This window comes from Bombus huntii, chromosome 5, assembly GCF_024542735.1.
Source record: "Bombus huntii isolate Logan2020A chromosome 5, iyBomHunt1.1, whole genome shotgun sequence".
NCBI classification, from domain to species: domain Eukaryota; kingdom Metazoa; phylum Arthropoda; class Insecta; order Hymenoptera; family Apidae; genus Bombus; species Bombus huntii.
This window is the reverse complement of record NC_066242.1, coordinates 447,768-474,844: the sequence shown is the minus strand read 5'-3', so window position 1 is coordinate 474,844 and position 27,077 is coordinate 447,768. Positions and strand designations below refer to the sequence as shown.

General features: G+C 29.7%; 3 protein-coding genes across 6 annotated transcripts; 1 reads left to right on the top strand and 2 right to left on the bottom strand.

The window, feature by feature from the left end:
- Window positions 1-565: 565 nt before the first annotated feature.
- On the top strand, window positions 566-2,299 carry LOC126865582 (phosphatidylinositol-glycan biosynthesis class X protein-like). 2 transcript variants are annotated; one of them, XM_050618295.1, is made up of 4 exons: window positions 566-1,000; window positions 1,451-1,577; window positions 1,659-1,970; window positions 2,063-2,299. In XM_050618295.1, the coding sequence occupies exons 1-4, from the start codon at window positions 867-869 to the stop codon at window positions 2,210-2,212; spliced, it is 723 nt and encodes a 240-aa protein (XP_050474252.1). In that variant the 5' UTR covers window positions 566-866; the 3' UTR covers window positions 2,213-2,299. The 2 variants fall into 2 exon arrangements, with proteins under 2 accessions (XP_050474252.1, XP_050474253.1); XM_050618296.1 differs by having other exon boundaries at window positions 567-1,000; window positions 1,674-1,970.
- LOC126865574 (putative inorganic phosphate cotransporter) lies at window positions 2,108-11,871 on the bottom strand. Of its 2 annotated transcripts, none has more exons than XM_050618273.1 (7): window positions 11,572-11,871; window positions 9,344-9,477; window positions 8,440-8,740; window positions 7,392-7,630; window positions 7,014-7,163; window positions 4,626-5,003; window positions 2,108-2,706 (listed from the first exon to the last, which is right to left on the bottom strand). In XM_050618273.1, exons 1-7 carry the CDS (start codon window positions 11,651-11,653, stop codon window positions 2,479-2,481), a joined length of 1,512 nt encoding a protein of 503 aa, XP_050474230.1. In that variant the 5' UTR covers window positions 11,654-11,871; the 3' UTR covers window positions 2,108-2,478. The 2 variants fall into 2 exon arrangements, with proteins under 2 accessions (XP_050474230.1, XP_050474231.1); XM_050618274.1 differs by lacking the exon at window positions 11,572-11,871 and adding an exon at window positions 10,309-11,526.
- Window positions 11,872-13,177: 1,306 nt separating this feature from the next.
- On the bottom strand, window positions 13,178-27,045 carry LOC126865576 (putative inorganic phosphate cotransporter). Of its 2 annotated transcripts, none has more exons than XM_050618277.1 (8): window positions 26,324-27,045; window positions 22,773-22,924; window positions 20,490-20,790; window positions 17,889-18,145; window positions 16,750-16,899; window positions 15,464-15,838; window positions 15,155-15,367; window positions 13,178-15,005 (listed from the first exon to the last, which is right to left on the bottom strand). In XM_050618277.1, the coding sequence occupies exons 1-7, from the start codon at window positions 26,376-26,378 to the stop codon at window positions 15,203-15,205; spliced, it is 1,455 nt and encodes a 484-aa protein (XP_050474234.1). In that variant the 5' UTR covers window positions 26,379-27,045; the 3' UTR covers window positions 13,178-15,005; window positions 15,155-15,202. The 2 variants fall into 2 exon arrangements, with proteins under 2 accessions (XP_050474234.1, XP_050474235.1); XM_050618278.1 differs by having other exon boundaries at window positions 22,788-22,924.
- Between the last annotated feature and the right edge of the window lie 32 nt (window positions 27,046-27,077).

The following is a 27,077-nucleotide window of genomic DNA, read 5'->3' as shown; positions in this document are numbered from 1 at the left end:
TTACTTTATCACATTGCACATACATTTCAATTATTCTATTTTGTTATCAACATAATTCTTTTTGTAAATAGTGTTGCGTGGCCTTTCTAATATATTGGGGAATTCGGCACATGAAGCGCTGAAGCGCTTTGTTTGCATAACAACTTCAAAGAATTCGAAAAAACTAATTCGATGTTTAAATGAAGAAATACACAACAAATTAACTTGAACAACAATTTATATTTAAAACTAATAGATTGAATACTTTATTAAAGATTTGCACCGTTATGAAATTTACTTAAACTCTCAGCTCAACGTGACGGTTCTAACGATTCTACATTTTGGGCCGCGGAGTAACCATCGCTGCCTTGGCAATGTTCCTTCCCATGGTAACGAAAGTAAATACGAAATTTGAAAGTGATCACAGTTATTACTGATAAATAATTTTGACATTTAGTCAATAAATTTGTTAAATAACTTTAGTTCGTTTGCCTTGGCTACGCTACTGTACAGTTAAATTTGCAGCGCTAGAATGTATCCTATTATCATACAAGATATTCACGCTAGAGGGAGCCACATGCCTACGCCAGTTCACAAGTTAGAGACGAGAATTTAAAGTGTTAAAACGTGTCAAGCACATAAAGTTTGATCAAAATCTGTTGTGAAGTTCGGTTTAGTGTTAAAGTGTGAAACAAGTAATTTAAGTTTCTCGTTATAATAAATAAAGTATTTATTGTGTTATAAGAGTTATTGAATCATTAGAATTAACTGTCGAGAGCCCCATAAATGAGCCACATAAATGACAAACCAGGGATACCTATTCAGCTTTCATGAAAGTACAGAAAAAAATGCATAATTAAAACGATGTAATTATAGACATTTAAAAAATGATATCAAGTTTCGTTAAACAATCTTTTGTACAAATTTGTTTATTTTACATACTTATTTTGAAAATTGTAGTAAGTTGTGATAAATTAGATGCTCGTGTTTCATTAAAAGTGCAAGGAACGGGATTTCATAGGTTAGACCATGGTATCACAGTAAAGCAAAAAAAAGTCTATTATCCAATCTAAACGGGTGAAATTTGATTGTACGTTGATAATTTTATTCAAAAAGCAAATTATGTATCATTATGTACTATTCATAACATAAAAACATAGATAATTTCTGTAAGTTTTTTTACATAATAGAAACCATTATTTTTTATCACGTACAAATGTAGAAATTAAGAATTTCAATCCTAATTGTTCTACTATAGCTTGCTCCATATATACTGTTATTTTATTTAATAATAATTATATGTATGATATATGTATGTTTATATAATATGAATCAAATGTCCCCTTTATTAAATATATATATATATATTTATCTTGGTAAAATGCTTGGATAACACAGACTGAAATAATAAAGATTTATCAAAATCATTAAAACATTTTGTTTTATTTTTCACGAAAAATTCTATTTACAGAGATTTAATATATCAAGTACATATCGATCAATTTATAGAAGAATGTTACGTAGCCATTTATTTACAACTTCCATCTGCTTTATATGCTAATGTTAATGAATTGACTAATTTAAGAAGACTTGGAATTGTAAGTTGATAGAAATACAATTAAAGTATATAATATATATATATATATGAAATTATCTTAATTCACATATATACAAATCAGATTTCACAATTTCAGAGTACAGCATGTGTTAATGGAGAGGCTGACATCGAGTTATTTGCTGAGGAAGCACAGACACAAACTGTAACCATTTGCTCGAATTTGAGTCGTGCAGAATGTGCTTTAAAAGTTTCAATACATCAACGTTATCAACATGCCAACGATAGTAATAAATACATGAACATTACTTTACCAAACCCAACGCTATTATTAGGTTGTAAAAAAAGAATTAAGGATTATAGAGTTTCTAAACTTGATTTGTGTTCTCCATGCGTAGAGATTGTACCTAAATGGAGAGAGATTCCATATATCATGGTAAAAAATAAACTTTGTTACTTAAGTAATACAATTATTTTATCTTTATCTTTATAAATAGAAATGTTTTACTTTTTGCATCCATTTTGCAGGATAAGGAAAACGTATGGACAATACCAGTTGGTGAAACAACTATGTTACTTGTAGTAACTTCTATCACATTTTCATTAACTATTTTATGTACACTATGTCTTATACAAACAATTTGGAAATCTATGTCAGAACATATTAAAACTCAGTAACATGTTTTAAATAAACTTGTTTGCTTAATATAATCATTAATCATCATTATATATATATATATATAATTATATATATATATATATATATATATAATTTTGTAATAAATATTAAATATAATACACATAAATATTCATGTACATACAGCACTCACATTTTAAAATATTTTTCGCATACACTTGCAAATAAAATAATAATACACTCTGCAATCACAATATTTACAATACATTTTATGAATAATGTTATATTCTTTAGTATCAGAGCAATATTACGACTCTTTTCCTAGATCCATCTTTTCAGTATCTTTTTCTCTTTGTGCATATCCCTTTTCCATCGATGATTCAGTTGCAGAACTCATAGAGATATCCTTTTTCTCCTTTACAGGGTCATTCCATTCTTGAATTTTAGATGTACCAAACACAATAAAAGTCAAATTTCCAAGAAAATATATTATGGATGTTAAAAAGAACATATTTCTCCATTCCTCAACACTATTCTGAAGATTGAAAAATAATAAAAGATTTAGATTATTTACTTTTTCACATATTATCTTAAATAATTAGAGTACATTAATGAATTATTAATATAAAAACGCTTGTGAGTATGCGACATAAAATATTAATAATTAAGGAACCTGTGACAAGTTTACATTCTTCCCATTTTGCAACCTCAGTTCAGTCTCTCAAATCATTATGATATAGTTAAGCAATAGCAAAGAAGATTACAAGAGAAATATTCCAATTAGTTGACTTTGGTGTTAACGAGCTTTCGCAAGTTATTAGTATAAATGAGAATCGGGGCCTAAAACCAATACATTGATAATATTCACGTATGCATATATATGCACGTATATGCAGCTATACGCAGGGTCTTTAGATTCGTCCGACTTTCGTTTATAAACAGAAGATAGCGATCAGCGGCCGGTAACCAAACTTATGCATACGATACCATAGACCGATAGCTTTTCGCGAACATCTCGGAAAATAAGTGACTATACCCCTTATATATATGGAAAAAAGTTGTTCAAAATATCAATTTCTATAACTATATTGAAAAATTATCCGAATTTGAGGATAGGCAGCTATTCTACAGTTTCGGAAAATATTGTCTGAAAGTAATTTTGTTAATGACATTTCAAGATCGTCGTCATCTTTTTTAGTGGTACTTATCGACATATTACTCACCTTACCGATTTCGATAATTTTTAGATACATTGTAGAGATCAACATTTTGAACAACTGTTCTCCCTATATATAACCGTGGCTCGGCTCTTAGTTTGCCAAATATTCACAAGAAACTATTGATATCGCTACAGTGAATTTTGCCTATAATCATGCGTCCGTGACAGGGCACCCGTTACTATTGATTGTTTACCGCTTCATGGCGGCCAGATAAAATGACACCTCAAGCAAACTTAATTCTTATTTTTGTTTATAGTTTATATAGGTTTGGATTAGGCGTCATTTTATCCGGCAGTCGTGAGGTGGCAACCAGCCACCAATACCGACGCATACCCTTTCATGATCGTTCAACAGTAGGCAGAATCCACTATGGTGATACCGATAATTTTTTGCAAATATTTCAGTAACTGAATGGTGGTTATATGTATAGAAAAAAGTTGTTCAAAATGTTGATTCCTAAAATATATCTAAAAATTATTGAAATCAGTAAGATAATTGAGATGTCGATAATTACCAACGTTATCTACCATTACATGTGCCTTTCCAAGATGTCCTCTCTTTTGTCCTGTGGAGTTTTTTCTATATGATCATTAAGTAACAGAGATATTTAGGTATTCCGATTTGTATGCCCCACTCTGTATGTAGAAGGTATATATATACTATCAACTATACTATCAACTTGCAAACGTTCATTAAAATTTAAGTCGATCAATTGGAATCTTATTCTTGTTAGTATAGAACGTCAAAATTCTACTCGTATGCTATCATGGTAAAGTTAAAGCAATTTATCTTTTGACGACATTTGAAATATCGATTTACTAACAAAAGCTGCAAAGTACAATCCTTTCCAAAAAATGTTTCTAACTTGTATACAGGTTGGAACGATCAACCCAATTACCGTTTAATTAACTGTTATAAGTGTACATATTATGTAAGTAATAATACGTATACTGTATATAATATATGGTAAATAAAAATAACGACGAAAAAAGAAGGGATACAAACACGCAACGACATGAGTATTAATTCGACTTACAAAAGATCAAATTTTTATGATTTCTATTTTTTCTTAATAAAGCATATCTAAAATGTTATTCAACTCAGACTGTTCATTAGTTCTATCTGTCTGAATTTCAAGAGAATGCCAAGAAAAGTCAGTAATAATAGAATAATCTAACTGCATAGAGAAGAGTAAATTATTTTAGAAATAACAAAGAATTATTATTATACATACCGGATGTTTAACGATGATACTGGCAATTAGCGGAGCCAAAATGCTACAAATATTTGCCACGGTATTCGTAATACCCATCAAAGGACCAGCAAAGTTTGGACTAAGATCCATATGATTGACATTATGTCCACAATAAATAGCAACATTACTAGCAACAGCGAATATTAAAAGTGCTCTTGCTATTCCAGGTTCTTCCTTAGTAACATATCCAAGACCGATTAATGCAATTGCTGGGATCCATTCACCGATCGTATTACAAATTTTTCTCGATGCTTGTACGGTTAAAATATTTCGTTTAATCAGGACATCCGAAATATAGCTAATTGGGAAACTACAAATCCATGCTGTGAGATATGGTAGTGCACTCCATAGACCATTCTAAAATAGATCAAAATAAATATTTAGTTTTAAACTTTTGTTCGAGTATTTATGAAAGTAAATAGCTGTGGGCCTCCAAGTGAAGAGTCCAAAGGAAAGGATATTGTATCGTGTCCGCTGTTTTCTTTCCGTTATATATGTATATATATATAATTTGACATTCATAAGACATAACGCTATTTTGTGATGAAAAGTGAATATTTATCGAAAAACTTATTCGGTTTCTTAACAGATGCTACAAAATGTCAAATTAATATTTCATATTATTCCACGAATATAGTCACCATGTTTGCTTCAAAATAAATAATAATGCTTCTTTTCTATGTTAGAGTTTTCTTCTAAAACACGTTACATTCATAAAAACTAAAGACAATAAGGCTTGAAGAATTGAGATATTTTCGAAACTCATCTGGTAAACGTAAGTCTACTTTTTCAATGGCAATCTCTAATGAACCTCTATGTAAAGTTTGAAGATCGTTCTGTCATTCTGACAGTCAACGAGGAACTTTCAAAGAACTGAAAATATTAAGTTAGAATGTCATTTGAGTGTATTATGTGTACAGTGCACTTGATGTGTGTACTGTGCGCGTAATGAGTGTTATGTGTATGCAGTGTAGCAGTATTTATACTGTAGCCATATTTATTACAATATGTATACATTTGAAGAACTTTCGGACATGCACTTTTACTATGTTGCGGCGGACGGCAATAATACAAAAGCGCGAAGTTTATACGCCGAAAAATATCCCAATAGGAATAGACCCAGCACAAAGATATTTTCCAAAATAGACCAACGATTGCGGAATAGCGGTACGTTAAATCCTGTAAAATATATTCAAGAAAATTCAAAAAGAAAAAATTTTTGCGAATGGATGAGTCGAAAAATCGAACGCATCACCATATTCTTCCAACTCAATGCAAGGGCATTTAAACAATTGTTTTGGAAACAGGTGGATCGGTCGAGGAGGACCTGTGCTTTGGTCTGCTCGGTCCCCAGATTTAAATCCTCTCGGCTTTTACTACTGAGGACACACGAAGACACAATACGTCAAAATTTTAAGAGAAGAGTCAGGCTCTGTTTACAAGAAAACGGAGGACATATGGAACATCTATTGTAATTTGTTTGTATTTTTTGTGAACACTCGTGGCCGGGACAATCGCGGTGCGTGTGTGATTTTGCTGTGAACACTCGCGGAGGCAAAAGATTAGAGAAAACATTAATTCTCTTTACTTGGAAATTTCATAGGGCGGTTTTCAATATGCTCTTATGGATTTCGACGAGTAAGCAAGTTTAATGTTCAATCTACCATTTCTTTTGCGAAGTGTTGCGTGAGATTATTTAATAATCTGATAAGCTGTCGCTCACGTGTCGTTTGGATTAAAAATCACTATGCGCTCCGCTGCTTAGACTGACCTCCTTTCGTTCGTGTAAGGAGGTTTGCTCGCGTGCAGGAATATTTTCGTCGATTTGTAATTGTCAATAACTAAAAAGCAAAGCCGAAAACGCAATTTTTTTATTCTTGATTCTTGTCTTATTTCGACGTCAAAAATCACCCCTTAAATTATGTAGGAATAGTAGCCGAACTCCCTGCGTATATACATTATACATATACATATACTATATGTATATACATATAGTATAGTAACGCAATTTAATAGCTCTCCCTAATTTCTAATATATGGTAACAAATATTTAAATTTCTTTTTATTATTATTATTTATTTTTATTAGAATTATTTTTCTTCTGGACTCTTCAATTGCGTGAAAACACTGATGTTATATTCTTCGAAAAGAAACATTATCACGAGTTTTGTTACATTATATTAATATCTTATTTCAAATTCTGATATCGACGATTTTATTTAAGGACAAGTTGAAAGAGATCTTGTAAAAATAGGAAATAATTAGGTTACTGTAAGGATGCTAAACAATCGGATAAACTTGTCAATATACGCGTTACATGCAAATTAACACGAATATGTCAAAGGATGTATTTTATCTGTTACTTACGTTTTGTATGTCGGTATCAAAGACTGATCCAATGTACGAAGGAATTTTTGTTAAAAGCATCCAGAAGCCCCAAGTGTGAGCAGACTGTGTAACCAATAGTGCCCACATTGGAATACTGGTTAATATTTTAATCCAAGGAGTTGATAATTTCTAGAAAAATATTACAATTTTGTTATAATTTAAACGTTTCTGCTTGCTTCTTTATTCTTTATAAAATGTGATGAGAAATTTTAACACTGAAATTATAACGTGTTTTGCGATCACAATGTTTATGTCGTTTTTTATATTTAATATGAAATACTATAAATTTAGATACCTAGTGCCTATATTTAGATTAGGAAGGTTTAACCAGAAAGGATGAGGAACTATTATTCTTACCTCTTCTGTTTCTATCATTCCAAGACTATTTTCAATGTATTCTTTTTCATCTTGTGGTATACTTGGATGTTCAGCGGGTGATTCTTTACCGATGAAAAAGAACAGAATACTGGAAACAATCGCTATACAGCCCCAAACATAATAACAGCTAGGCCATCCCAAACGAGAAGCTGACAGTTGTCCAGTACTCCATAAACAAAGTACGTTTCCAATCCAGCCCCCGGCATAAACGAAGGTCGCTAAATGTTGCGTGCAATAAATATGTCAGATACTTTTGATAATTACTGGTGTAAGCGTTCGATTGCTAAAAGTAATTGTATAGTCTATGTTCTTAATTTATTTTCACTTATAAAATTATCATCTGTTTAATTTTGTCATCCACTTTAACATACTGATTGTCAAAAATAGAAAATAAAATATATAGAAATATAATAAAATATATAGAAAATAAAATATAGAAAATAATTTTCACTGCCATCATAAATATTTTTCATTTGAATAATTTTTAATGACGTTATTTTATTGAAATTTTACATCAATTATTAAAACGCGTATAATTTATATATGTACAAAAGATACGTACTGTTGGTAAAGATACATATATACGCTCATGTACAGAAAATAATTTATCAAAGACAGTCGAGTAACTGAAATGAAATATCAAACTTAATGATTTCTAAGATAATTAAAAGAAATCGTTAAATGTAGAAATCATGAATGGATGTTAACTGTTGTCTAGATACAATGAACTACGATGACCGATACAATTTCTTGAAAAGATTCTTATCGTTGTCAAACGATTCTATAAAATTACTTTGATTATCGATTGGCTTAATAATGGTTCGAAAACCAAAAGAGTCAAAGAACAGTCTTTTGATGATTTTTCGTGTGAAAATTGCTCAAAGATATAAAGGCTTAATAACCTAATATAATTCGTATTGTCGGAATCGAAACAACATTTTAAATGATCATTGCGTATCAATATTCATAATCTGCCTCAATGATCAAAATTTGTATTCATTAAATCATTAAAACATTAAATACTTACAGATTCTCCCTCTTTCGTCCATAGGCGCCCATTTCGAAAGTAATGTGTGAAGACACGGTAAAACAGTGCCTTGAAATAAACCGGCGATTACTCTAGTAACACAAATCGCTTCCCATCCACAGTACTCGGCAAGTACGGGAATTAAAAGTGTTACCAAACCACATGCGAATTGCGCCAGTGAGAAAAGTTTATGAGCTCCCCATTTTTGTGCCACTATGCTACCAATAATTTGCGTGCATACATATCCCCAGAAGAAAGAACTCTGAATTATATCCTTTGTGGCGTCTTTCCATGGAAATTCCTTCAATGAAAAGGATGAAAACTGTAGAGAATAACCTAGAAGCAAATTGTTTCGTAGCTTCTACTTTTTAACAAGTATTATTGTAATATTTTGTCAAAATTAATATTTTTTATTTTGCTTGAGAATTTGTGCTATATATGTATATGTATAGAAAGCGATTCGATTTAAAGCATATGCACATAATGTGCACGTAAACGCGCGCTAAATTCCTTCTATACATACCCGTACCGAATTTAGCACCCGTTTACATATAAATTACGTATAGAATATGCAGAATCAATAATTAAATTCAAGTAATTAGTCGATGTACAATACAAAGTATATTTGAATCATTTGAACCATTTTATACATACTTGTACATTTTATAATTACGATGGACATATAAAATCACAGATACTAATCTGACAATGAGATTTATTCGTTGTAACTATTACGTATTTTGACATTCAAAATATATAATAGCCATCTACATAAATACACCGTTAACTGCAGGTGTTAATTTTCTACGAATCGATATTGCTTTCTGTATATAAATCCATTTTACAAAATGGTCAACAGACGAATAATTAGTAAGCAGATCGAAAGATGGGAAAATGGTCATACTGGAAAATCAGGATTTGCAGATTTGGCATTAGTCATTGCTTCTAACGTCACTGATGTAGTAACTCTAATGGCATAACAACAGAGAAAGCCCAGTGCCATTAGAAGACTCTGTGTGTGTCTACATCCGTATCGTGCTGTAAATTATAAATTAAAGAGTTTCATTAGTGGTAAGAAACAAATGATCGACGTACGCGATATACATGTATAGTTATAGAGAGTATAATGTCAATTTTACTATGAACTTTAAACGTTATAAATAAATGAAGTGTTTATCATTTAAAAAGGGCATACCGTTAGGTTGGAAAAAAGTGCTGTGTCATCCGTTTCAAGTAAAGATATTAATTAAGAAATAAGTATTCATGAAACACGTTTTTAGAAAATACTGCATTTGAAATTGGTTGCTAATGCTACTATAGAACTCATAGGAAAATCAATTGTTGTTTTACTTACAAGGTTAGTTATAACCTTATTATTTCGATAGCTGTAGCAAAAACTTTTAGAAAGCGATAATTCTTTGTAGATCATTCATTCTATGCTAGTTGTGATTATGTCATAATACTCATTTTGTAGATATTATTTTGCTTTATTTACATATTTATTAGGTATTGTAAAATCGTGCTTAAAGCGAAATAAAATTTTATAGATGTATCGTGCTTATGAATAGTATTCATTTACACGTGCTTCTCACGTGATCCACCGTCGCAGACGTGATTGCATTTGAAATATAAGATTTTAATCGCAAAATTCTTTTTGCTTTTCATTTCATTCTCAAACAGTTTCATTTTGTTCTCCCGAAAGAACGGGCTATTTTTTCGTGATACATTATCACTCTTATTTTACACAAATTCATACTTTTAAATACGTAATATTTTATTTAAGGACTCTTAAAGAAATAATAGAAGAAAATATAATTTAAATAACGCGAATAACGTGACAATAGAAAATAGAACCTAGGTAATACATACTTATTGTTACATCTTATTTGCACATTCTTTTTTTCTCTTTCCTTCCATTCAAGGTTTCGATTAAATCAAAATTAATGAACGGATACGATTGTTATTTCATAAATAACATTAATCTTTTAATCCGTGATTTATCTTCCTATTGTCCGTTTATAAGTTTCGTTGGTTGCTGTTCGATAGCATGTTATCGTACGATTAAATGATACTAGTTTAAAGTTCTGTTAAAACCTTTGAACGATAATTATCAACCGCTTTGAAGTAACTTGTTGCATTCTCTATATTTCTTGCATACCACGATCGTGCAATGCAGAGAATGCGGATGAGCGATTCGTTTATTCCATATTTCTAGGACATCGCGGGAAATCTGACATTGACGAACTGTTGGCGTCATGTCTTGGAATTCAAAGCGATTCGTCACGTATTTATGCTATGCACGTTGAACGAAATACATTGTGTTCTTAAGTATTTTCGCAATTAAACGAATATTTAATGTATACCGTCAAGTAGATTTTACCAAGAAAAGATATTTCTATACGAATACATATGTACATAATATGTATATAGGTATATTAATTATCATTAATGTATGTAGTAATATGATAAAGATACTAATATTCGTTACAACTTTAATGGAACACTTAAAATTAATGAATTTATTGACCACTTTAAAGACAGCGAAGGCTAAAAAAAAGGCTTGAAAAGATGGTAAGAATATGATATTAAATATAAAAAATCATTGCACGAGTGGGAGAATCCAAACACGTGAGAAGCACGATTTTAAATGAGGACAAACGTCACCAATCTTCGCACAAGTCGTGATAAATAAAATTTATCTTTGATCAATGTCACTAAATCAAAATCAGATATTGCTTTCCATACATCGATTTTATCTTCTAGAATGAACAATTCCACTATCAAATCTATTTCTTTCGTAGTTTCTATAGTGAGTACCAGACATACCTAATAATAAAAAGCGTAAACGAACTTTGTCTAAAACGTATGTATGAAAGAAAATCATTATTAGAAATAAATCACTCTATTATAAATGATATTATATATTTTAAAACCTATCTAAGATTTATTTATGAAAAGATCATGTTTGTTTCGTCAATGACGCTAATTTGATCAGATATTGCTGTTCTGTTATTGGTGTTGGTGAACCGAGAAGAGAGACACTTGGAAATTGAAACGAATAAAATTAATATGAAACGAGATATACATACTTATATGGTAAAATAAGTTTGGTTTTAGATTTTAGTTAAATACCTCTTGGTTTGGATGCCGGTATCTGCATCCGCCCCGAAATAGAAATGATAGAGACCCTTTTCGTTGCATGGGAATGCATCATATTGTTAATAAAAATACTCAAGCGTACACACGATTTGTTAGGTAGGGTCGAGTTCCGAAGTAAATCGCAAAAAAGACACTACGATCCATCAATCGGTTGATCGTGGCTTTATAGTCCAACACCGAAAAGAGTTTCTCCCACTCTTATTTTTCAAGTTGCACGTTCTGCATGCGTACACACAATAGTACATTATCACTTTTCTCCCTTATCTAAATGGAAAACCAGACGAATACATATGTTGTTATGAAATACAATGATACTGATATATATATATATATATATATATACATATATATATATATATTGTATCAAACACTACGCGCGTGTATTTAAAATTTTGATATATATAATTATATTAGCGATTTTTTAGATACAATATACAAACCAGACAAAAACGGAGTGAATATTACATATCATCTATGTTGGAAGGGAAATACACTCTAGTTGAAGATTAAGATAATTTATAATTCCATTGTCAAACTTTCGATAGAAATCGGTACGATTTCACATCTCGATAAATCCTTAATGACTGTGCAAAATCTTGCAAGACCTACATAATAACTTACATGCATACTTATATCGAAAATTTAATAAGACTGGACGACCGTAATAAACAAATAGTAGACAAGTCGTATTCCGCTATATCTAAATGTTATATTTCCTACTGATGTCTAGCTATTAACGCGTTATTTTCAAACCCATTCACTTACCTCCAAATTTATATTCCGAATCTTTTATTATTTTCGATGAAGCAAACAGTATTTCAATTATAATTACATTATGATTACCAACAGATTTCGTTTCATTCGATATACTTATACATTGATTGTTTAAATTTAACGTAATACATTTAATTATCCAATTGGAAAAGCTTTCAACTGTTCGTCATATTTCACCAACCAGGGAGAAACTTCTCAATTGTTGGCTCGTTAAAGTTTTATCTTTACTCCTATAATTATATCCATATCTTACGAATGACTGTTTTTCATGAAAGTGCAACGACCCATCGTTCTAAGCACTTTTAAATAGTAAACTAATTGAACGACTTATTTATAAGCGAATATTAGTAATTAATTAAGATGAGATTCTGTTAGAATAAGTAAGACTTCATTTTGTTTAACTTATAAATATCTTTTTGCTTTTAGTAAATACGTCAATTTAAATCTTCTAAATATTATATGAAAAGAAAATTCGATAAAAAAAGATGCTTTACCTCAGGAATTAAAAAAATAGTTAAAAAAATTGTTTTAAGAATAAATTATAATTGCAAAATAAATTAATCTCAGATACTAGAATCTACTTAAGAAACAACAGCTATAATAGTATGCATATAAAAATAGATTCTGCGATACATTGTACGTAAAAATAAATATATGTAATAAAGGATAGAATTAGGTAGGATTTAGTAGGTATCATGTAAATCGTTACATTAGTTTGTATCTAATAATTATTTTATTTTTAGCAAAAATATGTAAAATTTGTGTTTGTGCACACGTGCGCGCATTATTGTATAAATAAATCGTGTTGTTTGAACAGTTTTAACCATATCTTTTTATTTTCATTTTCATTTTAAATACATTATTAAAGTACAATAATTTCTAAAAATCACATAGCTACAACTTTTTATATTGTACACAATATACAACGTTTGACAATTTCATACATAATTTACTAAAAAAATATCATACTGCCAATTGATTCTAAGTAACGAAGTGGTATTATTGCTAAAATTCAAATTTCTTTTTTAATATCATTTGAAACTTGAAAAAGTGCTACTGACATTATAAATATTTCCGATATTTATTGCATTTCTTTATTTGAATTCGTGTAACATGTAGTTTTAATTAAGGGGGCTCGCAATCGAACTATTCATATAGAAGTTTTATGAAACATTTTCTCTGAAATTAATGTAGCAATACCAATGAAATTTGAATCACGTACTCTGTTATTTTTAATACATCGATAAATTTAATTGCTAATAGTTCTAAATGAATCGAATACTCGGTTCTTTATATGTCTTTTAGCAAAAAAGTTACATGACTTTTAGTATATCGTTTAAAAACTGATAAATTATCATTTTTGTTCTCCGAATGTAGACGTTATTTTCCAAATTCCGTCATTCAGTACGTTCATTACCTTCGTAAGAGTCAGTACTAAAAATATGATTAAGAGAAAAATGTTTTTCTGATAAGCGACGATAATTCATTTGTTGAGAAACTTTGCCTAGAACCAGCAAAATGTACAAAAATTATGCAATAACTAGATGGAACTAGGATAAGAAACGCAGGTAGAAAAATAACAAAAATTTATCAGCAGGCAAGAAAAGGAAAATTGGAATATATATTCCAAGAACAGGAGAAAGATGATCCTGCTTATGGAGCAGAAATTCATTAAATGAATATAGATCTTTTTCCCACTTTCTCTTTAATCTTACTTCTAGTGTACAAAATTGCACTATATTTTAACACAACCTGCAGAAATATCTATACGTATATTCCGAATCTGCAATAAAGTAAAGATTTTTTTTTACATTTTTTGGTTACGAGTCCCCTTAAATAAAAAAATATCATTCTGTACATGTTAGATATTTTATTTAGATCAAGAGAACGACTCTGTTTCAAAGAATAAATGTAAGATATTGATGTTTGTTTAACATAGTAAGTATGATATTGATGTTTATTTAACATGTCATAAAGAAGGATACCTATATTTATGAGATAACCTAATATTTTATTAAAGGCTTCACGTTACCTCTTCCATTCAAGCTATTCTAAATTTTGATATGTTACAAGTTAAATTCTTTTTTTAATCTCAGACCTAAATAAAAAATTGGTCTCATTAAACTGTTTGATGAAAGATTTGACTCAAGACTAGAATATAGCAAAAGCAATCTTGTACCTTACGAATGTGCAAACGAACAGTATATTATCGACGCTAATCATCTATATATACATGTATACCTAGTTTTGTAAAGCACAGCCTCTTTTTCATTATCTTAGCCGTTCTGTTGTCTAAACATCCTAAATCGTTTCTGCACAAAGGGATATTGTCTATCCCTTACACTTAAAATTACGTATAATTACTTTTTTGGTATTTACCAATATAAATACATATATCACATTGTCGATTATCAACCACGTTGAAGAAAAATATATTTACTGTAAATCATTGGTCGCAATCGGCACGAATCATAAATTTAATGTTTGCGGAAGATCAAATACATTTTGTATTCCACCTAGACTCTAGAGATTGTTTAACAGATTAATTGTTTGAAAAGAAACTTTATGAATGAAAAAATAAAGGAAACAGTTTCAAGAATTCTTGGATTTTAAAATCGATCGTTCCTCTAAATCTGCAATAATAAAAGTAGTTAGTCATTGGTTAGATGTATCGAATCACATATATAGAAATTACTTAGATCCAATTTGTATACGTATATGATGCTACAGAGAAACCACATACGGTTCAAGTTTTATTTGAAATAACATTTTGAAAACGTACATGGCGCTTGCGACGCTAAAGGAACATAACGCAGATATTTCTGCATATTCATATAACTGTTAATTCTTTCTCGCTTTGTCCTTTGATATTCGTAATTTCAGGATTGTTCCATGGTTGAATTTCAGTACTGCCAAAAATAATAAAAATTAAATTTCCTAGAATGTAAATAGCAGAAGACAAGTAGAATATTATATTCCACTGGGTCACATCTTTCTGCAAAGAAACAAATTAAGAAAAAAATTAAATTAACATACGTAGTTATCGATGAAAAATGTCACGATTAAGACAAAATTGCTTCGACTTAATTACCTCGTCTTTTGCGATTATGCCGCAGACTATTGGTGCGATTATTGCAATTACAGATGCTATACAATTTGTAATGGACATCAACGTGCCAGCGAAATTTGGACTTAAGTCGATATGATTAATTTGAAATCCGGATAGAGATCCAGCATTTAAACCTACAGCTATCACAAGGATAGTTGTAGCCACGGTGGCATCGTGCACCGACATCGTACCAAGGCAAATCAAAGCTATCGCTGGTCCCCAGTGTGCAATCGTATTGCAAACTTTTCGAATTACTCCTCTTGAGATATTCTTCTTTAAAGCATAATCAGCTAACCAGCATGTTGGAAAGCTTAGTATCCACATCGTTAAATAAGGGAGCGCCGATACCCAACCGTTCTGAAAAATCCAGATATCTATTTTAATGTAACAATTTCACATTCTGTTAAATATCAACGATACGTTACGAACATGTTTTATAACTTTACCAATCATATAGCAAATACATAATATCGAAAGTTTACTCCACGTGATGTCGTAAATTAAAAAGAATTCAAGAACATCGTAAACTTCGATAAAACAATAGGGCATAGTGAGGAATATTTATCAACATGAGTATTCTTATCTCGATACGATCGTCTATGATGTAGTGTATAATTTACTGCCGAAGATGTTATCGACTTTTATGTGTGTGATTATCAGAAAAAAAAAGCTAACAGCAATCAGTAGCAGTGAAAAATTGAGCATACTATTCATCTATTAACTATTATTGTTAAATGAAATAAAAATTACAGTCATGTATGTGTACGCTGAACAATATTTTGAAGAAAATGAGTCAAATTTCAATTGACATTCGATTGATAATTTCCCTAGACGTAATGAATTACTCCCGAAGAAGAAAATGAAGAAAATATTGATAATCTTATCGTTAATCCTACTACAGTGAGTTTGCATGCGTAACACAATTGCAAAATTTTAAAAGACCGTTTGTACAATACGACATTTCTACAACACACGTAAAAAAATTAGAAGAAACCCTTGTATGGTACACAACACAGTCTCGCTCTAACACGGTTTTTACGTAATAGAAAGATCGTTCTATTTTGCGATGTGGTGTACATGTTAAATTTCAATTTTAATGTTTCAGTGTTTAATATTTGTTCGAAAGGTTTAAGTAACGGTAAAACAGTTTTGAAAAAATAAAATTAATTTTTTAAGAATTAATTTCTAATTAAATTCTTAAAGAATCCTCAAAAAATTAAGATTTTAGTAGATAATTTTATTTATTAAAGTATTATATTATTACGTACCTCCTCCAACTTAAATTGTAAAATATTGTTCATGTAAATTGGTAGTTCTGTGATAAGAGTCCAATAGCCCCAATTTTGTCCACAATGTACAATTATAAGAGCCCACATCGGTACTGAGGTTAATATAGCTTTCCATGGTGTTTTCAACGCCTTTGGAGAATCACAAACATACATAAAATATACATCAATGATCCATTTATAATATTAACGTCCATGTTCGATAAAATAGCTTAAAATACATTATATTTGATAAAATAAATATACGAATTGACTAATTATTCTACTGTTTGATGTTTAAAAAATAAATTTTTAATCGATATATACGATCGATATTTGCTTTCAAAGCAAAATTGCATAAAACATAGGTATTGTTTTTATAAAAATGACACTTATTTTAGTGACAATACAACGCATTAACTTTATCACAGATTTTTCTTCTAATGGACATTTCTGCCAAAAATATGTACATATTCATAGATCATACGATAACGTTGATTTCGAAATAATTTTGCAAATGCATATTATGTTTTATGGTTTTTATGTTAACGAAAGGAAAGTTTTCAATTGGTCGATTGATATATACGGGTGCATGTATACATATACATACATGTATATGTGTTTACATCTAGTAGATTATATCATAAAATATGATTTCTAGAAACATGTTGGGTAATCATTGTATTGTTTCATTGCATCGTTTTCCTCACAGCATCATGTTACATGGACACTTAATATTGTTTAGAGTACGTAGTGACGTAATATTAATATATATTAATGCCCTAACGTAGGATAATATATGTCACTGAAACATATATATGCATCACTGAAATAGCATTCACAAATATAAGAGGAAAGTTTATTCATGTGGAAAATCTAATGCAAACGTTATACTAATCTGTAAATTAAAACATGACTTGTCAATACTGATGACGTTAAATCTATAATTCTCTTGAAATATGTTTCGAGTATTATACGCATGATAAAAGGAAAGTACTACGTACAGCAAAGCAAACCTTTCGATTTTATTATAGAGAGAAATAAAACGTAAAACAGGATATATATCTACTAGACGTAAGAAGGAACAGTACAAGCAATGTCGTTAGAAAATATAAGTATCACTGGGAAGAAAATATTTTTACCGTTTTGTTATCTGATTTTTCTTTATCCCCGGGAGTTTTTAAGCTATCTTCTATATATCGCCTTTCTTTCACCGATATCCCCGAGTGCTTAGAAGGACTGTCCGAACCAAAAAAGAAAAATACAATGGCCCAAATTATCGCTAAAACACCAAACGTATAAAATACAGATGGCCAGCCAATACTCGAAGCTGCTAATTCTCCAGATATTGGAAAACAAATCACGGTCCCAAATTGTGCCCCAGCGTAAGCAAGCGTGCCTGAAATAAATATACGTACTATATTATGATATACATAAATGTGGAATTTCAGTTAATAGCAACAATGTACTTGACAAAATACGACTTATAACAAAATGTTTATTGGATTGTTCGTACTAGAAAATGCACAGCGAAATTTAAGAAAAAATTAGAGGATTAATAATTTACTTTAAATTATTTTCCTTAATACGGATCTAAACAAGTATAATACGGTATGTTCGTTAGACTTCAACGATATAACTAAATTTGACTTTTAGTTTATCGCCAATATTAAGTTTGAACAATTCTGTGCAAACAAGTACAAATCAGGTATTTTATGAGCATCGTTAAATCGGTTCAAATAAAAATTTATCTGTGTCGAGGACATTGAATGGGAATATTATCGACAAGTTTGTTTAGTTAAGGATTGTCGATTAAAAAAGCAAGTATTTTTCTATGTTAAGTTAGTTAAATTAAATAAATTAATATTGCACACCAATATCGATCAATGTAAATGATTTTAAACGAAAAGTACGTAATATAAGAAATCCGCATGTTCATAGCGCTTCCTCAATGTTCCGTATTTTTGTAAACAAATATCGTAAAGTATAGAGTAGTAAAGTTCAAATTTAATCTAATAACCTTGCGATTGTACTATCAGGAGTAATTCACTTGAAAACACTTTCTGAGTTATTTCCAATAAGTAACATACACTAATAATATAAGCAGCATAACCGAATCAAGGGCAACGCGTTTTAAAAATGATCATCTATCATGGCATACGATGTATTTCTTTCTCTGTAATAACGAAAATTGAAAAAAGATAAAACATTTTTGTATCGTATAGTAAGTGGTAGATTGCGAATTTTACAACTATTTTGATGAATATTAACTGGATTAGACTTAGATAAACTTAGATAAAAATACGAAACAATGTCAATATAAAAATGTTGAATCAGCAGTAATAGAAAGATTAAAAGTAAAATAACCGAATAATTATTAAAATTATACAGATTATACAGTATTATTAAAGTATACAGTTATACAGTATTATTAAAGATACAGATATCTTAAAAATGTATTACATAAAGAAGGTTAACAATTCGAATTCTGGACGTATACGACCAATTATATATTTATTGCACGTGTCAAAATAGAGGTCATGAGCATTGACCATTCAAGGATATGTATTGAGTATTCAAGGATTATCCTTCATCACTTGTTCTTTAGTGTGTAGTATGCGTATTACAGCATAGTTGATTAAGGAAATATAGGAAGGTCAGGAACCTTCGACTGACACAAAATAAGCTTACGTGATGGAATCGATCAATGTAATGACACATTCTAGGTCACACGCGATATACAAAATGTTTCGCGTAACTAGGATAATCTATACTATATTATATTCAATCCAATAATATTTATTGAATTTAAGAGTCACAGAATAATTTCAAAATTAATGTTCGTTTTTCTAAATACCTTCTTTTTGTAGTATTTGCCAGTTTATATTTATATGACATTTTCATTTAATTCTTATTCGCAAAATCTTCTACCGCAACTTGGTGTTGTTAAAAATCTGAGACACCCTGTATATTTATTGCTTTTATTAATCGGAAAGTTCTACTATTCTTCATTTTTTCTTACCTCCGCTTACTCGATCCTACTTAATTCGCTTTTTTATAGCTGACATTTCAATGGTTAGGATGCACAACACATACGTATCAACTATCTGTAATTCATAAAAATTCCTGGTAATTATACAGAAAAGGGCACACTTCGCCAATTTCAATGACCATGAAATATGTTGTCAAGGTCAACATTTTGAATATCTGTTTCCTATACACGTTACCGCTGTTCGGTTATAGTTTCTAGGTGATATTCGCAAAAAACTTTGATACGATTTATGTTACGATTACGCTTCATTCTGAAGTAAGCGGACGCATTTTTATATAGTCCAAAATTCTAAATTCTAAATCCATCGATGACAGAGACAACCATTTTTAATATCGTGTAAATAAATATTGTGTAAACAAGGGTTATGGAGCGGCTGAAGTAGTACCAGCCGACAGTAGGCAATCGGCAATGCAAGCGTGAAATTGTTTTCAACGAATCTATTGATTGATACATAAAATGTTGCACTATACTGCTCGTGTATACTAAAAGGTTAGAGTCAACAGATGGTATATACATTTAGTGTTCTATATGTAAATACCAAATTCCTAAATAACCCGCGACTCAAATTTTCGATCGACCAAATTATATCACGTCCAAGTAATATTATATGCATAACAAATTAGCAATTATCCTTACTTAAGATGTGGTAGTCTGATAGTTCTGTAAAAGATATTAATAAAACAGTTCTCACCAAGTCGTGCTCGTTCGGATGGCGGTGCCCACTTAGAAAGCAGAGTCTGTATACACGGTAAAAGACAACTCTGACACAGTCCCATGCCTACTCTACAAATACAAACACCAATGTAACTCCCATAATGAGCAACGGTCGGTGTCAAAATGTTTAAGATTCCGCAAAGCAGTACTCCAATACTGAGTAATTTTTGTGCGCTCCATACTGTAGCTATGTAGCCACTTGGTATTTGCATTATCGTGTAGCCCCAGAAGAAAGAAGAGAGGATCAGTGACTGCTCCGTCGATGTCCAATTGTAGACCTAATTACAATAGTCAAACATGGAACAATCGTTTTACAACAATGGTATGAAATAAAATTAACGTTATAAAATATGTGCGTAATTTCAATTTGAAAGATAGAATAACGATGCCTTGGAAAACTAATTGACTTATAATTAGTACAATTAGTATTATGCTAATCTTAATTATAGAATTTCAATTTTTTTTATATATACATAGTATATCGTTCTCACTACTAGGAAGATAACGTTAATTCTATTACATGATAAAGATACAATTTGTTTGACGAGCAACGGTAACAGTATATTGTACTGCGTAAATCATTCTGTGAAAGTATTCTCTAACTTTTCGCCCATTCTGTGTACATTATACATATAATATAAAGAGGAGTCTTCTTTTATCCAGTTTTGCTTTAATCGACTCTCACCTTCACCGGCCATATATTTTCGTTGCGAAACATAAGGGCATAAATAAGGAAACTTTGCAAAAAAAAGTTCGAGAAAAGGAACGAATATTGTATTTTTCTTAATTTAAGTTTACTTTAATTTCAAAAGGAAAACGCTAAGATCGTAAAGGATTTCAAACGTGTTCCTTATCTCACATTTTGCATCGAACCAATTCAAGATTAAGTGATATCGAATTGGTGTGTGTGTCATTATTTAATTTTTATTGCCTTGACGATGTTTACTAGATAATTTTCTTATATCTTGAATTTAAGATTACATACAGAAAAAAAGACTACATAAAATATAAACCTTATTTTCACTCTATGTTTATTACGCTTATTTAATAATATAATACAAAGGGTGTTATTAAATCTTCAATTTCTTGGAGAATTTATCGTTACATGGTAGTATCCTATGTATGATTTGTATTAGACATTTTATTACTTTTTGAGATTATATACAGCCAGAACCATATACATGTATATACATATGTATAAGCTCATTTAAATATAGACGTATGATTTGCTGGACTCTTCTTGTTTCCCTTTTCAAAAAACAACATCATTACGTTATATCTCATGTAACTCTTTTCAAGAAAATATTTTATAACGGATTAAGTGATTCATTCTATGCTATATATGTACATCTAGGACGTTCATAATGTTATATAATGTACGAACGAATAGCAGTCCGAAGGCTACTGAATTTATCTCGATATTTTTCTAATGCCATAAAAATAATTATAGCAAATTATATTTATTATAGTATAAATACTATATTTATTTTCATGACTCACTGATTATTGTAAAAATTACTGATATTTATTTTGTATGAAAAATTTGGAAAATTTTAATCAAGTCGATCAAATAATTACAAGATATTGTTTACACAACTGCTTTCTATATCTACTCACTGTTTCTATATATTTTTCAACAACGATAGTTTTTCTATGATCATCGCAAAGATCACGTTTTAACGTTGCATAAGACTAAAGGAACATGTATAATATAAACGCGTATTCTTTCTTTTATGACTGAATGATATAAGATTTTGAAGTAATATAACTAAATACTTAGAATAAATTATATTATCGACACGTATTGCTCAGATTTAAATAAGACCCAAGTATTTTATAAAATATATCTAATACATATCAACATCCAGATAAAAATGTTCAATATTCTCAATATTCTCAATACTCTCGATATTCTTTAAACATTCGTTTGTGTAAGAAATTACTCTTATCAGGTTTATATAACTAGTAAGGAAACGTATTTGGATTTCATAAACTCTTCGCTCTTCGTAAATTCAACGTTAATCGTGTGGCAATAATGCCGATTATCTTAACAAAAGTCTGCCTTAGACAAAATAGACTACTTCCAATCATGGTTCTAAAAGGATGCTAAATAATTTGTTAAGGATACTAAATTTTAGAATAAATGAATATTTTATAAAGTGCAATTATAACATATTTTATATACTACTGTGTAATAACTATCACAAGATCCTAACTTTACTAACTTTATAGACTTAATACAAATTCTATAGCCACGTACATATACATAATTTACCTCGAATGCATGATCAGTGCTTTGAGTGTTCTGTGTCATTGCAACAATAGCTACCGACATGCTCACTCGAAGACAATATCCAATTACCATTCCAAAAAACTGTAAAAAAACTTGCAGGTGTCTGATGCCGAGTCCACCTGCAAAAATTCAATATTGTATGTTCTAAGATTATAGATAATATATCTATATATATATATGTATGTTACAAAAATTTATGTTTATTTTTTTATGTCCATGATTTCTTGGATGCAGTCTAAACAAAGGAGAATCGTCTTTTGGACTCGACAGATTGGAACGCTCAGCACCGTTAATTAATTCGAAATTAAAAAATTAAATCACATATATTCGTTTTATAGGCTGCATGTACATATTGTACATAGGTACATAGGTACATCGTACATATGACATATATCTCCTTCACTATAGTAAAACATAAATCTCTTTATCTTTGATCTAACTGGAATCAATGATATCAAAGCTTGATGACTTGAAACTATCACAGCTATTTTTTATACTATTTATTACAAACACCTGTTTTTGTAATAAATAATTGATACATAAGTAAGTTCATAAAACATGTGTTGTTATCGTATTACTAATCTGTTATTTTATAAACGTAAAACAAAACCATCCTCAAATGCGTAATCGATATTGCTAATTGCGTAGGTATAATATTTCTAACAAAATTGACTTCATACATCATAGATATCTGTATGAAAAGATTAATTTTTTACATTTATTATGTTATACACAGTGACGGCTCGTGGATTTTATACTTACTACTGGTCTTGATTTCACACGTGCTACATGCACATGTAACCATAAACAGTCTCAAATTATTATTAAATCAGCTCGACGATATGTTTTAGCTACAAACATATCGATAACCCTGGTATTGTATATAGATCGCCTTCTCTTTCTTTGGTTGTCTGAACGATAGTCAAATTAGAAGTAGCCCTTTTCAGTGTTTTAGTATAAATTTTTTCCTCAGAAGATCGCGTAGAAAATAGCTGTCTTAACCAAGAATTGTCGGAATTCATATTTAAAGATCGATATACTCGCGTATTAAATTATCATTCGAATTACATTAATACAACGAATAAAAAAGAACTTTTTAAACATTCGCATCAAAGATAGCGAGTGAGACGCGCGACAACTGACTACAGCACAAAACAAAATATCTTGAACAAAGAAAAGATTAGTGAGAATGTGAGGGAAGATATTAACGATAATAACGACTATAGTATACATTGAACAGTGATAGGGTTTTCTTTAGCCTAGAAGCGATTTTCAAATGCTGTGACCGTATCTGGCAGTGAGTCACGAAGAAATAACGGCGGAAAGCAAAAGTTACGATATCAACGATTTCCAAAATATTTTATTTCGTGCTGCAGCACGATAATACGTATTGAGTAACCGCTCCTGTTCATACATTATTACAGATTTTCTATGGTAATTTAATAATTTGGCAATATTTTACACTATACTTTACACGTACACCATTGAAAACCATTTACAGGATTGAAGAATGCAGATTCAGAATACAAATTTTCATTCAAATATTAATTTCATTTGTTAGAAACTTTCCGTATTGTATGTTCCAGGGCAGGTAATCAAAAATAATCTTATCATTTCATCTTAATGAAAACGGTAAGAAATATTCTTAAGTAACGATTATATGTATATACATGTATATTTAAGATTTAATTCAAACGATTTTATTCGGTATAATATAATCGACGTACATATATAAAAATTTAATTCAATAGTATAAACTTGATTTACTATAAGTGATTAAAAAGTCGCTTATATCCTACAAATTCCTGCTCGATTTACTTGGTAATAGACTTATATATAGGTGCATAGTCTTAAGAAACTAAATATGTTGTGTGTAACAAGAAGATATCGATTTAATCATGAAAGAAATAAACAATTATTATTCAAGCATGAAAAACTTAAACGATAATATCAGTTGTTAACAAAAACAAGATTAATAAAAGAATTGATAAACGCTTAAATTACATAAAAGACATCATAGATAAAACAGATATTTAACATTGAATGTACCGACCGTTTTCTGTACATATAAAATTTTGTTGATAAAGATTATTTCAAGGTATTTTTTTGCGACTATATATCTATAATATGTAAAAAAATTTAATTCTAGTTTTTTTTTCTAAGATTATTTAACATTGTGAACATTTCATAGATCATTTTGTAAACTGTAAACGATAAAATTAGATCTCTATCCCTTTGTTCTTACTAATCTACTAGCTACAACTGTCTGAAAACGGCAAATAAAGTACGAAAAATGTAAATTCAGAGTAGATAGATTTAAGGCGCTTCCTTTAAAAATAGCTGTTTAGTCAAAAGCTATTGGCGCATATATAAAAAGATACAAGGAATATTTATAATGAAATTTATGGAACTACGTGATATTATTCGTTTAACGCAAAAATTCCATTCAACTAGCAATTAATTTTAAAATATATGGAACATTTTAGTTTTATCATCACCACCGCTTTTATCGCTAAACATATTTATTCTATTACAAAACACTAAACTATATACACGAAATTACAAACTATCGATATCAGAATAATTATTAAGTTAATGAAATACAGTTACTCGCGTAACTAATCAAACACTTTTTAAAACAGAATAACTTTTTTAACAGTGGACCAAATGACTTGTATCTTTTTTGAAAAAAAATTGCGACTGATCGGAATCGTGAAAAAAAAGTAAAGGTCGCCTTTTACGACTTTCTTATCTACGCTTGCTATGAGAATTTTAATTTTCAACACATTTTAAACATTTATGTCAGTCATGTATGTGTATATATGTATTTATTTATTATATATATATATATATATATATATATATATATATATATATATATATATATATATATATATATATATATATATATATATATATATATATATATATATATATATTCTAGATATATATGCTGAAAATTATGTCAAAATTATTAAATACGGAACGATTAATACAGAAACAAGCGACAGGTATCGAAAGATGTAAGAATCTTTAGATTTTAGACCGAAAATCATGAAACACTGGGTTTTTCACTCTTAATCGTTTAAAACTCATAGAAACGTTAACCAATTTCGATGAAATTTTCAACATGTGTATAACTGACATAAACCTACAAAACGTATTGTTTCATTTCTTTCCGATTTTCATTACAAGCTCAGATAAGAACAGCAAATTTTTTAAAAGTATTTTACACGTCATCTAGTAAACTAATCCGTTTACTTCTCAAAAAAACTCAAATCATTTGGTCGAATTTTAAAAAAGTTCTGTTTAAAGGGTATTTGATCACCGATCTTATGCAAGTAACGATATTAAATATTATTTATGACTTGAATTGTTATTCCATAACATGAATTGATAAAGTATCATTGAAATTAGGCGTTATTAAATGTACACTTGAAAAATATTATAATTCGTAATTGTCCAAACATTAGAAATATCTCAAGGTTCAGTTGTAAATCAAAACTATATATATTTACCACAAATTGTCGTTGATCCTTTTTCTGTATTTTCTGCAGGTTCCTCGTTCTCCATAGCTGTAATTTCTGGTACTATCGAACACAGACTGTTCAAATTCTAATCTTACTAGATGATAATTCACCATACTTATATCATACATGTCTACTCCCCGCCCACTGACATGCAGCCTCTCCTTTTCCTTACACTTCTATCCCACTTCTTTGCAATTAGTTTCGAACGTTTGCTTCATCAGACTTTAAAAGAACATTGAACGTGTTTCAATGAACAAACGTAAAGATAATTATTAATTAGTCTCTCACACTTGGCAGGTGATAACAATCACAGCATTATACTGATTAGAGAATTTAAGAAAGTGCCATTTTTCTTCGAAGTACTAATTAATGATAAACTAATACAAGAATTAATGTGTTCCTCTTCAAAAGCAAATAAAATAGATAACAATATACAAGTCAATGACTACTCTTTTATTATAGTGATATGACGCATATTAATAAAATAATTTTCATTATGTCATTATACCCTAATACTATACAAAATGACATTGTTATTTACATTATTATATTTCAAAAATATTTGACACATTTTCATTTATTTTTCAGATGTTTAATTTGTTTAAAATTATACTTGATTATTTCAATTTATATAAAACATTACCTTACCATCTTCAATACAAAAAACGGCAGTTTTTTCAGCAAATTATTAATGAAATAATATTATACATATAATAATATTTTACATAAAATAATATTTTTC

What these genes read in the sequence shown, in the direction of transcription:
- LOC126865574 (XM_050618273.1), bottom strand. Translation starts at nt 11,653, where the DNA reads ATGATGCATTCCCATGCAACGAAAAGGGTCTCTATCATTTCTATTTCG. An exon ending in ACCGGCATCCAAACCAAGAG is followed by an intron (nt 9,478 to 11,571) that starts GTATTTAACTAA and finishes TATAATTTACAG; the next exon opens with CACGATACGGATGTAGACAC. An exon ending in CTGCAAATCCTGATTTTCCA is followed by an intron (nt 8,741 to 9,343) that starts GTATGACCATTT and finishes TTTTCATTGAAG; the next exon opens with GAATTTCCATGGAAAGACGC.
- LOC126865576 (XM_050618277.1), bottom strand. Translation starts at nt 26,378, where the DNA reads ATGGAGAACGAGGAACCTGCAGAAAATACAGAAAAAGGATCAACGACA. An exon ending in AGGATCAACGACAATTTGTG is followed by an intron (nt 22,925 to 26,323) that starts GTAAATATATAT and finishes GAATTTTTGCAG; the next exon opens with GTGGACTCGGCATCAGACAC. An exon ending in ATCCGAACGAGCACGACTTG is followed by an intron (nt 18,146 to 20,489) that starts GTGAGAACTGTT and finishes TATTTATTTCAG; the next exon opens with GCACGCTTGCTTACGCTGGG.
- LOC126865582 (XM_050618295.1), top strand. Translation starts at nt 867, where the DNA reads ATGATATCAAGTTTCGTTAAACAATCTTTTGTACAAATTTGTTTATTT. An exon ending in CAAGGAACGGGATTTCATAG is followed by an intron (nt 1,001 to 1,450) that starts GTTAGACCATGG and finishes TTCTATTTACAG; the next exon opens with AGATTTAATATATCAAGTAC. An exon ending in GAGAGATTCCATATATCATG is followed by an intron (nt 1,971 to 2,062) that starts GTAAAAAATAAA and finishes TCCATTTTGCAG; the next exon opens with GATAAGGAAAACGTATGGAC.